Raw genomic sequence first — 13999 nt, 5'->3', positions numbered from 1 at the left:
AAAAAACATCCATGAAAAATTCATCAAAGCAGCATATTTGTTTATTTGTTTTTCTATTTTAAGGCCTACATGTCACACACTATTAAAATTACAACAGTTTCTTTTTGATGATTCAAACAATAATAATAATTGTGGTACATTAACATCTATGTTCAGACTGCGGGCCTAAGGCCTACTTAACGCACATTTAAAATTACAACAATTAGTTTTTGATGATTTAAACAATAGTAATGACTGTGGTACATTAACGTCTATGTTCAGACTGCGGGCCTAAGGCCTACATGACACACATTTAAAATTACAACCATTTTTTTTTCATGATTCAAAACAATAATAACGACTGTGGTACATTAATAAATTGGTAAATACCTTCAAGAACGCAACACGTAAACTATTAAGGCTAGGAAGAAAGTAGATATTAACAGAGACATCGTATTGATTTAAGTTTATGAGAGTGCATGATGGAAATTGGTCATCAACAATTGTACATAGTCCATGGTAAATGAAATGATAAATTAAACAGGATTTGACAATAACACTTTCAACAAATATTGTAGATTAGAATTTCAATATGAAACATACAAAACAATATAACAAATAGAGTTTAAATAATGAGTCACATGTTTTTGAGCATTGCATGATATATGTAAAACAAAATACAACACAAATAATAATAATAATAATAATAAATTAAAAATATAATATAGCTCAAACATGATTTTAATTTTAGTTTCTGAATACTAAGTGACGATAATTTAATATCGTAGTCTCATTCTCCTCCCCCTCCCCTTCCCTGTTAATTTAAATTATATTCTACTTTACACATAGTAGACCCATCGTTTATATGCATAAATATTACTATGGATTTCAGACGAATTTGCTTTTGGTCCTTATTGATTTGTAGGTGAACTACTATAAACCAAAAGCCCCCGATTAGTTCGAAACAGAAGGAGAACACATCTACATTTAAGGATATATATCTGTATTCCATGGCCAACTTCTGGGGTCAAATTCTTCATTTCTCAGCGTGGTAACAAGCCCCTCTGACTCCTGTCTTTCCAAATTATTAATATCACTACTGAGGCGGACAAGTCTGTTACGCACGTCACGCTGCTTCTTAAGGACATAGTTATTTTGAATTTCTATGGCAAGATCGCGACGAGATGGTGGCTTCAGTTGGCTGTGGGTCGCTATGTTTGCCAGAAGTGGGAAGTGATCTTCATAATACTTCCTCGTTTTGGCTCCCGACAGATCCAGCTCAAATCCCTTGTACACGCTGGCCATTTTCGTAACATCTTGGTTCTTGACCACGCATTTGTCACTTCTAACGAGTGGTTTTCGCAACAAAGATGACAACGAAGATGACACCTGCTGTTGCTGAGGCCTGACAGAAGGCAAAATATTAACTTTCTCCCATTTATACACTACGGGCTTCTGCTTTTCATCCAGTTCCAAAAGTCTGCTGCGCATCGAAGTTTGTCCTGAATAATTTCGCAGGATAGCGGTGACATCGTCGCGAATATCCCGTTCGTCAATGATCAAAGGCCTTTTATGACTCAGTTGTGGCAAATGATATCCCTTCTTTGCATAGACAATGCTGTTAGGCCTCAATACTGCTTCTACATAGCGTCCTTGCTGTCTTCCTAGGATAATAATCAAAACAGACAAACCTATTATAGTACCCAATTTCGTATCTCTAAATGGACAGGGTCCAGGCCAAGTTCTTATGAAACCTTATAAAGGCTTTAAAGTCTGAACATAGGCATGCTCTGAACAGATCAGGCCCTTTTAAGGGCCCCTATGGGCAACCTAGGAAGACAAATCAACGCCATCTAGGCCAACTTAATGAGCTACTCTCGACATACTAATCTTCCAAAACTATATGTAGCTCCATATTATAATTTTTTGGGCGGACCGTTCAAAATTGCGCCTAATTTCCTTCACAAAAGTGCGCACCCATTCTCTTTTGCTTACTCCTACAGGACTTTCCAAATTCCATAGCACCATACCATACCACCCTCCGCCTGTTACCGGCCCCGGTCGGACTGCTGGTGCAGGCGGTCCCCGCTCCAAACCACCCCACCCCTTTTCTGTCCTGGACAGAGGAGCCGACTGAGGCCGGCACCTGTGCCCAGGGCAGACGTGCGCTACAAGAGCTTGTTCTGAATGTGCACATTAAACACTCTGACCTGGCCTGACCTGACCTGACCTAACATGGGCATCAACGTCATGTCTTCGGCATACCATCTGCATTTAGCAGTATAAACGATTTTATAGGCATGAGTCCAAGAGATGTTTGAACATAGCTATATAAAATCAATTAAAACATGCGTACCCATTTACTTCGCAAAGCAATAAAAAAAAAACCCAACAGGGTTACAATACAGCGGTATAAGAGGCTGCGGGACGGAGTTGCCTTTTGGAATTTTTTCAAACTATAGCTTTTTAAGCTTGACGCACACTTATCGATTAACGCCGACTCGACTGTCCCGTCGGCTGTAGTCTTTAAATGTGCACCTGCACACACCAGCCGATGCGTCTGTCTAGTCTTGGCAAAACAGTTACTGTATATTAGACGCCATTGTCGTGTGTTTACCCTGAACGCACTTACCGATTAACGTCGACGTGACCGTCGAGTTGGCGTTAATCAGTAGGCGTGTGTCAAGCATTAGTATACGGATATAGCAGCAGACTCCCATTTTAAAAAAACAATGGCCTTGGTGGCGTAGTGGTTAAGCCATCGGACATATTGCTAGTTAGGTATTGGGTTAGTAACCCGTTACCGGCTTCCACCCAGAGCCGCAATGCCGATTTCTCTTTCACTAACCGCTAAACCTCTGTCCTGGACAGCCAGCCCAGATAGCTAAGGTGCGTGTCCACGACAGCGTGCTTGAACCTTAATTGGATATACGCACGGAGATAAGTTGAAATCAATGAATGCGTTTTGAAAAGGTGTGTATTGATTGAACAAGTTAGAATATTATATATAGCGGCTATTCGTTGTACGGTTATCTCGACATTCGGTCTAAAATCCGCTGTCGCCGCAGAGGCTGATCTATGTATCGAATAGTCTGAATAGTTTTTGTCTATTAAAGGGACATTCCTGAGTTTGCTGCATTGTAAGATGTTTCCGACTAATACAATATTTCTACGAATAAACTTACATATTAAATATATTTTATTGCTTAGAATATCAGTGTCTGTATATTCAATGTGTTTCTTGTCGACTTAATATTTGTAAGAAGTCCAAACTGGATTTTGTCCTCATATAATTTCGTACGTACAAAAAGAAGAAAATATTTTAGGAAATAAAATGAAATTTAACCTAGTACAAATATTAGACTGACCAGAAACACGTTTAATATACAGACACTAATATTTTATACAGAAAAATATATTTGATATGTAATTACAATCGTCAAAAAGTCTGTCTCATATGACGCAGGAATCCTGCGTATTTGACGCAACATTTACCTAAAATACTCCTAAATAAAATATTTCCGATGTCAATCGATTCTACATTCATTTTTTTAATACATAAAAACCTAACGACTAATTAAATTAAATTCCAGTTCAATTTATTGCACAATACCAAACTGGTGTCAGCAAACAGATAGAAAAAAAGAAAAGCATACAACAGCAACGATGTTCAGTACAAAAATAGCCGGTTTAACTGGTTCCCAATCTTATCAATATGTTTAACGTAACTCAAGTGTTAAAATCAGTGTGGCTAATGTAGTATGCCAGTCCCTTTCTCTTAGTTTAGGTCATCGCGACAATGTCGAATACGCGGTCTTTATACGAATATCATCCGCGAGGGTTTTCTTTGTGTGTATTTTTTTCCCGCTGTCAATCGCTTTAACATTATTTTAAAAAAAAACCAAAACTGGTTTAACTTGTTCCTAACCGTGTGAATACGGTAACATAAGTGTTAAAAACAGTGTTGCTGATGTAATGTGCCAGTTCCTGTCTAAATTTAGATCATCGCGACAATGTCGAATGCGCGGTCTGTATACGGACATGTACAATGCCATGTAGATGGTTGAGCAAATGAAATAGGTGTTAGTCATAATGATTGCGCAGATGCAGCTATGTTACAAAAGCAGGTTAACATGCAGCATTGGGTGACTAAAAACCAAAGGGTGCATAAAAAGATAGTGCAGGGTGCATAGTAAGTCAATTCTTTTCTTAATGTGCAGGGCGAGTTGCTTCCCTCTATTTAGCAAATTTAAAATGGCGGGCAAATGTTTTATGTTGTCGTTGGAAGATTTATTTTGTTAATAATGACGCAAGTACTTAGTCGGGATTCAGTGAGCACGCTAAGTTATACATTTTTGGTTTCGATGTCCATTTGTTACACTATTTTGGTTGAGAAACGGTTGAAACAGGGTGCCACAAGTTTTAAATACCAGCTATATAGAGGATATGTAACAATATTCGGATGTAGAAACAACCACACTTTCTACGTCCCTTCGGACTACATAAAAAGACAGAAAAACCCCCCACTAAATTATTTACAAGAAGAAAAACAATGGATATGCATGTATATGTATTATACAGAAAGAATAATGGATATAATATATGCATGTAATATAAACGAGACAGTTATTTAGTTAATTATGTGATTTCAGAAATATATATCATATGCCAGTTAAGAAAAAAGTTGCCACCCTAATAGGTACTGATCAGAAACACAAACTTAGAAAGTAAAACACAACTTTACTTGACAAATACAAAAGGAGAAGAAAGAGTGAAAAACAAGGGCGATTACTTTCACCCAATACATCAAGGGAGATAACTCCAACTAAGGTTGCTAACACAATATCTGGCGTAACCACTTTTTTCTTCTTTTTGTTTTTGTACTGTTAATGTTAAGTTTAGAACTTACTGTCTGAGTATAATAAATGTATGGCTACTATTAAACCAACACAAAATCATCAAAATCGACGCGGTAGATGTTCTTGTCATTGGGGTCTGGAATAAAACATGGTAAACGATAGTTAAATGCAGATTCATGACACTGACACAGTATATTTCTATGTCGTGGTTAGAACAAAAACATGGTGAATGTTAGTTCAACACAAAATCCTTAAATCGACCTGGTAGATTTATCCGTCGTCGTGGTCTGGAGGGGAGTAGCGAGTCCTCCGTTGTGTCCAGGATGTTGTCCAGTGATTGGGAAGATATGTCTGGTAGAGGCGAGGCGATCTCAGTTGGAATCGGAGGAAGATCATAACTTGTGTCAACGTCAGGATCTGGGGGTGTTTCATCATCATTATCTGTGTCACCGGAAGTACACTGTGGAATTTGACAAGTCTTGTTTGGTACTATGTAACACTCAGAACGTTTAACACGATAACAGTTATTTCTAAGTTGTGATCCAACAAATTTGCGGATGTCGAACCATGGCCCGTCAATGTTCACAACAAGATATCGATTACGTGCACATGTCTTATTTCTGTCACAATATAGATACACTAAATCATCAATGTGTACTGAAGGCATGGTTGATTGGATTCCTTTAGGAGTTTTGGATAATTCACTGTGTGGGTGGTTTGATAATCTGGCGGAGTGTTAGTCTGTAATAAGTTGTTGGTCAGAAAGGGGTAATTGGCTGCTTGTGAATTGGTCTCTCTGAGTCCACATTTCACGAGATGATACGCCACGGTTTCGAATGCGGGAATTGAGACTAGCGACTGCTATGGCTAACTCGGTAGGAGTAACAGGACCACGAGTAGGATCTTGATGACGGAGTTCATTTTCCAATTCTTGTATTGCTCTTTCAGCAACTGGGTTTTTGTTTATGTTCTAGACTCTACCGATTTCAAGAGTGATTCTGTGTTTGTGTAGGAAACTGTCATTTGCCAGCGCGAGAAAGCCTGGAGCAGGATCTGTGCGGATGACTGCTGGGGGTCCGTCAAGAGGGCGTAATTCTATGCACAAACGAATCAATGCCTGTCGAATGACATCACTACGTTCATTATCAATCAGACAGGCGACTGTAAAGGATGTAACACATTCCCTCACAACTATGATGACTTGGCGTTCTCGTTTAAGGATATCCGCAGCAAAGAGACTGCCTACAGTCTCAGGTAGATTACTTGAACTTTGTTCGACAATGGTAGATGGAGTCTTGCGCAGAGCAGCACACTGATGGCAGTTGTTGGATACAGAGTCAATGGAACGATCCATGTCAAGCGCAAAGAAGTATTTTTGAACTACCTTTTTTAGTTGAAATGCTGATGGGTGATTCAACTGAATATGTAAAGCATTGAGGAGACCTTCTAGAACTTGTCGGGGAACAACAATACAGTCTCGTGTGGGGAATAGTGGATCAATTCGCTTTACGACGAGGAGACCATCTTTGGCAATGGTTACCGTATTGATGTAACGTTTAACATCTTTGATGTTGGTGAGCTTCTTCGAAGGGCGAGTACCTTGAATCAGGTGAGAATGGGTACGCCGTAAATCCTTGCACTCTTCTTGTAGTGAGTGCCAAGTTGATCTTGTGGTGAAGGGTATCCGAGTCTTACCTGATAGTATGTCATCTATGAGAATGTGTCGAACAACAGAATTTTCAGTTTTTTGGATGAAAGTACATATTTGACACGATTCATTGTGACACTCTGGAGCATTTCGGCTAGCAAAGTCTGATGGGATATTTGCATTCCCAGCTAGATGACGGACGGAGGCTTGAAATCTGCTGACTGTAGATAGAAAAGTTGAAACCCGAGGACTTGCTGAAAATTCGCCACGGCATAACTTCTCAAAAGCAAGGATGCAAGGTTTGTTGTCAGTGAGGATGATAGGTTTCAGACTGGACTGGATGATATAAGGACTGAAGTGCTTTGTGGCAGCGGCAATCGACAGTGCTTCAATTCCACATGGTAACCATGTGACTTGACGTGGTCTGAGTTTTGCGCTGAAGAATCCTGCAACACGAGGTTGATTGTGGCGAGTTACGTACAAGGTTGCTCCTATGCCTGGATCCTTAACAGCTCCATCTGTAACAATCCAAAGTTGGTCTTTTGGGTTTGGGAGAACAATTGCTTTGTTTGACGAGAGCATTGTCTGGGCATGAGAAAAGGCATCATGAAGGTCATTGCTCCAAACTATTTCATCTTTTGACTGGCGACCTGCTACAATATCATCAAAAGGGGCAAGGATCTTCGAACAGCCGGGTATAACGCGGGCGAGAATTTTGTATGCATCAATGAATGAGCGCAAACCATAGACTGTGTTGGGAGGCGAACACGACACTAAAGTAGCGATGTGGTGAGGACTAGCCTGAATACAGCCTTGTTGCCAATTCCATCCTAAGATTGTGGTTGATTGTGGAGTGATTATTGTTTTGTGTGCTGACAGTCTTAAGTTGCTGTGTCGAAGGGCTGTGAACAACCGACGCCAAGTGTTGATTAATTCTTCAGGGGTATTTCCGCCACAATACAAGTCATCAGCGAGTTTAGTGACAATCCCTTCGGTCAATAAATCTCCTAGAACTCTACACATAAGTTCCTCTAGTGCAGTTTCTGAACCTGGCATACCCATTGCCGATCGGGTGTATACACGGATACCGCGAAACGGAGTAGCGACACCACAATACTTCATGGAATTCTTGTCAAGTGGTATTTGGTAGAAAGCGCTGGACAGATCAGTGGTAATAATATATTTCCATTGACCGATTTGTAACAGGGACGGCTGAGGTTTGGTGTAACGACCAACATCACCGAATGATGTGACCAGGCGATGGCCGCCTGATGGCTTTCTGACAAGGAAGGGTTAACGTATTCAACCTTCATACCTGCATCTTCAGGACGTTTGAAAACTCCCTTGTCCTCGAGGTCGTCGAACATCTGTTGAAGTTCTCCCGAGTTGCTTTCTGGAGTACTGGGGTACTCTTCCCTTCCTCTGAGGAGGTTGTACTGGACCCGTGTTAACTACTGCTTGGAATGGACCACTGGCACCATTATAGCATTCTATGGAAGGGTCAAATACATCATCATATTCCTGAACTAGAGCACTGAATTCCTTTCTGATTTCTGGAGAGAGAATACGGTGAGGGTCTATTTGAATTTGGTCTGAGAACTTGCCATATGACTGTGATTTGGTATTTGTTCTGGGGAGATGTGGTTTGTCACTGACATTGTCAACGTCTGGGATGAATACTGGTCGAATCTGGCAAAAAATTTCATTTTTCCTCAGGAGTTGTGGACTGTCGGTTGTGTTTGGTATGCGAATTCTCCCCGAAACACTTTGGAGGAGACTGTGTGGAGGCCATGTTTTGGCTTGTGTAGCATGAATGTTATCGGTTCGTGGTTCTACAGCATACAAATCATCTTGAAGTGCGTAGTCATCAGGCACTGGTATTTCAACATAGTCACCGGGCCACACTGTGGTAGTAGTGGGTAGTGCTCTGAGTACACAAGCTCGGCGAATGGTGTGTTGATCCTTTGTTTCAGATATAGAGCCATAGTGAACAAGTGTACCATCTTTAAGACTTATCTGACGCCTTGCAGGTCGAATGCCGATGTCGTTACTTTCCATAAATTGTGTCCCAGCAAGTATGTCTACGTCTAGATGTTCCACGATCAAGCCTTCAAAATGGAATTCCTTATCTCCCCGAGAGAAAGTGGCAGTAGTTTCTCCAATCAAATTCAAGGGAGATGAGCCATCTGCTTGATGAGCTGATTGTGATGTTTTTTTGATGTGGAATCCCAATGCTTGTGCAGTTGATAACCTGACCATGTTTCCAGTGGCGCCGGTGTCAAGAGTTACTCGAACATTGTTATGTTTGTAAAACACATTTATGTAGGGTGACTGTCTGATCTGCACTCTCAGTGTAGAAGCACTAGAAGACTGGTGAGATTCAGATGGCGATTCGTTTTGTTCGTCGTCATCAGTGTCTGCAGAGTCCTGGTTGTCAGCTATGTTGATTATTTGTCGAGCTTTTAGAAGGAATTTGCGATCACTTTCAGGAAGGTGTTTGCAACGGCTCAGGAAATGATCATAGGAACGGTCTGCTGCTTTGCATATGGGGCACACTTTGGATGGCGTCCGAGAGGTAAAATGCTTAGCCTATTGGTGTCTGGGTATTTGTTGCGACCGCCATGCTGAGGAGCGCATGACCTTTGCATCTTCAGATGTGCGTAATTCATCGATTAATGACGGCAAAGCTTGTGATATTTCTGGCTTGATTGATGCTAAAGTTCTTGATCTAAGTTCTGTGCCATACCTTTGTTTGACAAGTCTAGGTAGGTCTTTATTGATAAGTCTCAGCCACTGAAGAACAATGAAGTTCTCAAGAGATGGAAACATTTTTTCATCTTCAGCAACCTGGTCACCATGGTGAGTGATGCCACTATCATGTGTGAGTAGATTGTCTTCTACAAATGCAGTTAGGCGCTGAAGAGATCTTCCGGTCTTTCCTCTGGCTGTAGTTGAATTTCATCAAAATCCAGAAAATGACCCCCGGTGGATTGGAAGCCAAAATGTAGGCGTATTGACTGCCAGATGCAAGGCAGAGATGTGGATGTTTTGATTATGGTGTTGCGAGATATGTTGGGGCAATAATTTCCAATTTGTCCCAACATCAAGTCTAAGTAGTTGCTTTTTTGTTGAGCTGTAAGACGTTGTCTTACTGGGATATGTTCACCATCGTCAGCGAAACCTCTTGTGGGTTCTGCACGGGACTTCTTATCCCACGTATATCCATCGGCCAGGAAACGGCTGAAGTTGGGATCGAGTGACAACGTGCACACTATATTTTGACGCCAGTTTTCGAATGAATTTACTGTTTCTACTTTTGTTAGAGACCATTGTTTTGGAGCGCGGTGTGTCTGTGCCATGGTGTGTTGGTGTTGTAGAACTACGATGAAAGAATGTGTGTTACAGGCGAGCTAAACGTCGAACCGATCAGCTACGTGACGTAGTAAAACTATACAGGACAGCTTACGAGAAAGTCTGCTTGTGTTCAGACGCGTGGTTTCGATACCTGCTGCCACCACGCCAGTTAAGAGAAAAGTTGCCACCCTAATAGTTACTAATCAGAAACACAAACTTAGAAAGTAAAACACAACTTTACTTGACAAATACAAAAGGAGAAGGAAGAGTGAAAAACAAGGGCGATTACTTTCACCCAATACATCAAGGGAGATAACTCCAACTAAGGTTGCTAACATAATATCTGGCGATAGATGACTCCCATTTTTGAATGCATGACTCCCAAAATAAAGCCCTGCGAGTCATGATGACTCCCATTTTCCAGATGCTAGGTGGAACCCTGTGTTAGTCGATAAGATCGTAAAAATTGCAGCAAACTCAGGAATGTCCCTTTAACAACTTACGTTCTTGCTCAAATCATTCGTTTCAGGCGACCGTGTTATCTTCCTACCGATAGTAGAGTTGTTTGTGTCCTCAGATTTGATTGGCATGACAACACTGGAATCTGCATGTACTGTTTGCGAACCTGGACCCGTATTAATTAAATAACTAAGTAGTTTGATAAATGCGACTTTCAGTGAAACTTAGACATAATAAACTATAATGAAGCCTCTCAAAACCGGACCCTCTGTAAACCGGAATTCCCTCAACACCGGACGTTTTTCCACGGTCCCTTTTTAAATATCTGTGCAAAGAACCTCGCTAAACCGGATACCTCTTAAACCCGGACTTTTTACTTGGTCTCAGGGTTTTCGGTTTAGATGAGTTTTACTGTATATCAAATTGTGTACCATTATATTTTTAAAAAACTCCAGAATTCTTTACCACTCAAATACAAATAAAGTATACAAAAAGTTAGTTTATTTTGTTTAACGACAACGCTAGAGCACATTCATTTATCAATCATCGGCTATTGGATGTCAAACATTTGATAAGTTTTTAGTCGCAGTCATAGAGAAAACCCGCTACATTTTTCCATTAGCAACAAGGGATCTAACCAGTATATATGTATGATATCAGTGACATCAAAGATGAGATTTTATATTGAATACTATGCAAATCAAAATTTTAAAACAAATATTTGGCCATTTCAGTATGTGGTTTTTTTTTTTTTTTTTTTTTTTTTTTTTTTTTTTTTTTTAAATAAATAATCGCATATAAAAGGTAGGACTATGAAGATATTTATAAAAAAAAAAGAGAATTTACAATTTCTTCAAATTTGTACCCCTTGACATTTAAAGATCTCTGTTGACCCCGGGTGCGGGACGTAGCCCAGTGGTAAAGCGTTCGCTTGATGCGCGGTTAGTCTAGGATCGATCCCCGTCGGTGGACCCATTAGGCTATTTCTCGTTCTAGCCAGTGCTCCACAACTGGTGTAACAAATGCAATGGTATGTACTATCTTGTCTGTGGGATGGCACATATAAAAGATCCCTTGCTGCTAATCGAAAAGAGTAGCTCATGAAATGGCGACAGCGGGTTTCCTCTCTCATTATGTGTGGTCCTTAACCATATGTCTGACGCCATATAACCGTCAATAAAATGTGTTGAGTGCGTCGTTAATTAAAACATTTCCTTCTTCTGTTGACCCCGCGCCCTCATTTCAAAGCTGACCGAAAAATGAGTCGAACTGAGAAAAGTGACGTTAATGGCTATTGGATATCATTTGGTAATTTTGATATATGGTCTTAAGGACAGAACCTGATACATTTTTCCATTAGCAGCAAGGGATCTTTTATATGCTCCATCCCACAGACAGGATAGCACATAGCACGGCCTCTGATATACCAGTCGTGGTGCACTGGCTGGAACGAGAAATAGCCCAATGGGCATACGAAAATATCATTTAGAGCCTTTTTCAAGCGGTTAATAAACCCGCGACGTTCAAATAAATACACTGCTATGATTATAATAATAGAACTGAATTGTTGATGCGTCCGTTTCCCGCATTCCACGCCTGCACCGAGCCAAAACATATGCACGTAGCAAACGAGACTACACATAGGATATGACAAAAATGTATCTGGTTGAATAGAGTACTTTTTGAAACTAATTAGCCTAAATGAACCTAGACCGAATACTTCTGTCTCTGTAAAGCTTTATTTCATGTTTATATATATATATATATATATATAATGATTTGTTTACTTTATATTTATATCGTATGTTCTATGGCTTTTACAGTGACAGGACGTTGTCGATGTTAAACGTGGGAGACCCCGTGGACCGTATGGTTGCGCTCGATTTTCTCACCTGTTATTGCGAATTCCACTAAAATAATAAAAACCATTGAACATATGATATAAATATAAAATAGACAAATCATTAAAACATAAACATAAAAACATGAAATAAAGCGGTCTAAAATGAAAGAAAGAAAGAAATGTTTTATTTAACGACGCACTCAACACATTTTATTTACGGTTATATGGCGTCAGACATATGGTTAAGGACCACACAGATTTTGAGAGGAAACCCGCTGTCGCCACTACATGGGCTACTCTTTCCGACTGGCAGCAAGGGATCTTTTATTTGCGCTTCCCACAGGCAGGATAGCACAAACCATGGCCTTTGTTGAACCAGTTATGGATCACTGGTCGGTGCAAGTGGTTTACACCTACTCATTGAGCCTTCCGGAGCACTCACTCAGGGTTTGGAGACGGTATCTGGATTAAAAATCCCATGGCTCGACTGGGATCCGAACCCAGTACCTACCAGCCTGTAAACCGATGGCCTAACCACGACGCCACCGAGGCCGGTCCGGTCTAAAATGAACCGTACATAATTTTACAGGCGCGTGTGCAGGAATGTATACCAGGAGGGGGTCTAGACTGCGGCGCAGTGCCTGGTTTATAAGGGGGAAATTGACCCCCCCCCCCCCCCCCCGTCTAAGCACTTCCTGTATAAAAAATGTAATAATTACAAAATTAGTTCATTTCTTTTTTTGTCATGTAATTTAATTTCTATGTTGAGGGGCCCCCGAACCTGAAGTGTCCCCCCCCCCCCCCCCCCCCAAGGTCTAAATCCGGCCCTGCTGCGGTGAGAGAAGTTTATAGTGGGGTCGAGTCATGCTTCCCTGGAAAATATATTGAAAAAAACAAAAATATATATATATATTTGAGCAGGGATTTCGTCCCCCAAAACCCCTTCCCTTACACACACGCTTGTTTTATGCAGTCTTTTCTGGAGCTATCTAATAGCTTAAATGCCGTGCAACCCTCCTATTCTGCTATTAATTTATTAATGCAATAATATAAAATAGGGCTACATTCTTACTTAGTACGAAATCTGGCCCGAGCAGGGGACTTTCGTACAAAGCTTTCCACCGGTATAGTCTTGACAGCGAACATGTATTTAGACTATGCTTGTCCATTTGTCCACACCTTTATATTGGAAGTGACGTTCCTGTGGGGCTTCTCCAGAAAATGACGTAACGCCATTGTAGTTCATCTGTTGGGTAAACTGTGTCGAGTGTCGTTAAATAAAGTATTAAAATATTCCTTTCTTGCTTCATCGGTTGCTTCTTGCTGTGGAATTTATTTGACACGGTAAACATAGCCTAGCCTAGCATGCCTCTATCTTCTTATGTGGACGGAACATAGCCCAGTGGTAAAGCGCTCGCTCGATGTGCGGTCGGTTTGGGAACGATTCCCGTCGGTGGGGTATTTGGGCTATTTCTCGTGACAGCCAGTGCACCGCGACTGGTATATCACAGGCCGTGGTATGTGCTATCCTGTCTGTGGGATGGTGCATATAAAAGATCTCATTCTACTACTGGAAAACAAATGTAGCGGGTTTCCTCTCTAAGACTATAATCCAAATTACAAAATGTTTGACATCCATCCAATAGCCGATGATTAATAAATCAATGTGCTCTAGTGGTGTCGTTAAACAAAACAAACTATCTTGTTATATACCATCACAAGTTTTTTAAAGTGTTTTGTTAATGATTTCAGTTCGATTTCATGCAAAAATAAAGGGAAACGTATGTGTAATTTGAGAGAGAAAGAGCCCCCCCCCCCCCCCAAAAAAAAAAAAAAAAAAAAAACCCCACAAAAACA

At 40.7% G+C, this 13999-nt stretch overlaps 1 protein-coding gene across 1 annotated transcript; it reads right to left on the bottom strand.

Annotated features, from left to right (window-relative positions):
• Positions 1–23: 23 nt before the first annotated feature.
• On the bottom strand, positions 24–13346 carry LOC121370840. Its single transcript, XM_041496343.1, has 2 exons — positions 13215–13346; positions 24–1643 (listed from the first exon to the last, which is right to left on the bottom strand). Exons 1-2 carry the CDS (start codon positions 13309–13311, stop codon positions 967–969), a joined length of 774 nt encoding a protein of 257 aa, XP_041352277.1. The 5' UTR covers positions 13312–13346; the 3' UTR covers positions 24–966.
• Positions 13347–13999: the final 653 nt, after the last annotated feature.

Source organism: Gigantopelta aegis, chromosome 4, assembly GCF_016097555.1.
Source record: "Gigantopelta aegis isolate Gae_Host chromosome 4, Gae_host_genome, whole genome shotgun sequence".
Taxonomy (NCBI): domain Eukaryota; kingdom Metazoa; phylum Mollusca; class Gastropoda; order Neomphalida; family Peltospiridae; genus Gigantopelta; species Gigantopelta aegis.
This window is presented reverse-complemented; position numbering and strand designations above follow the sequence as displayed.

Bases quoted from the DNA above. Each gene is read 5' to 3' on its own strand.
- LOC121370840 (XM_041496343.1), bottom strand. From the start codon at position 13,311: ATGGACAAGCATAGTCTAAATACATGTTCGCTGTCAAGACTATACCGG. The intron at 1,644-13,214 runs GTAAGAATGTAG...TTATTATCCTAG, and splicing joins CGGGCCAGATTTCGTACTAA to GAAGACAGCAAGGACGCTAT.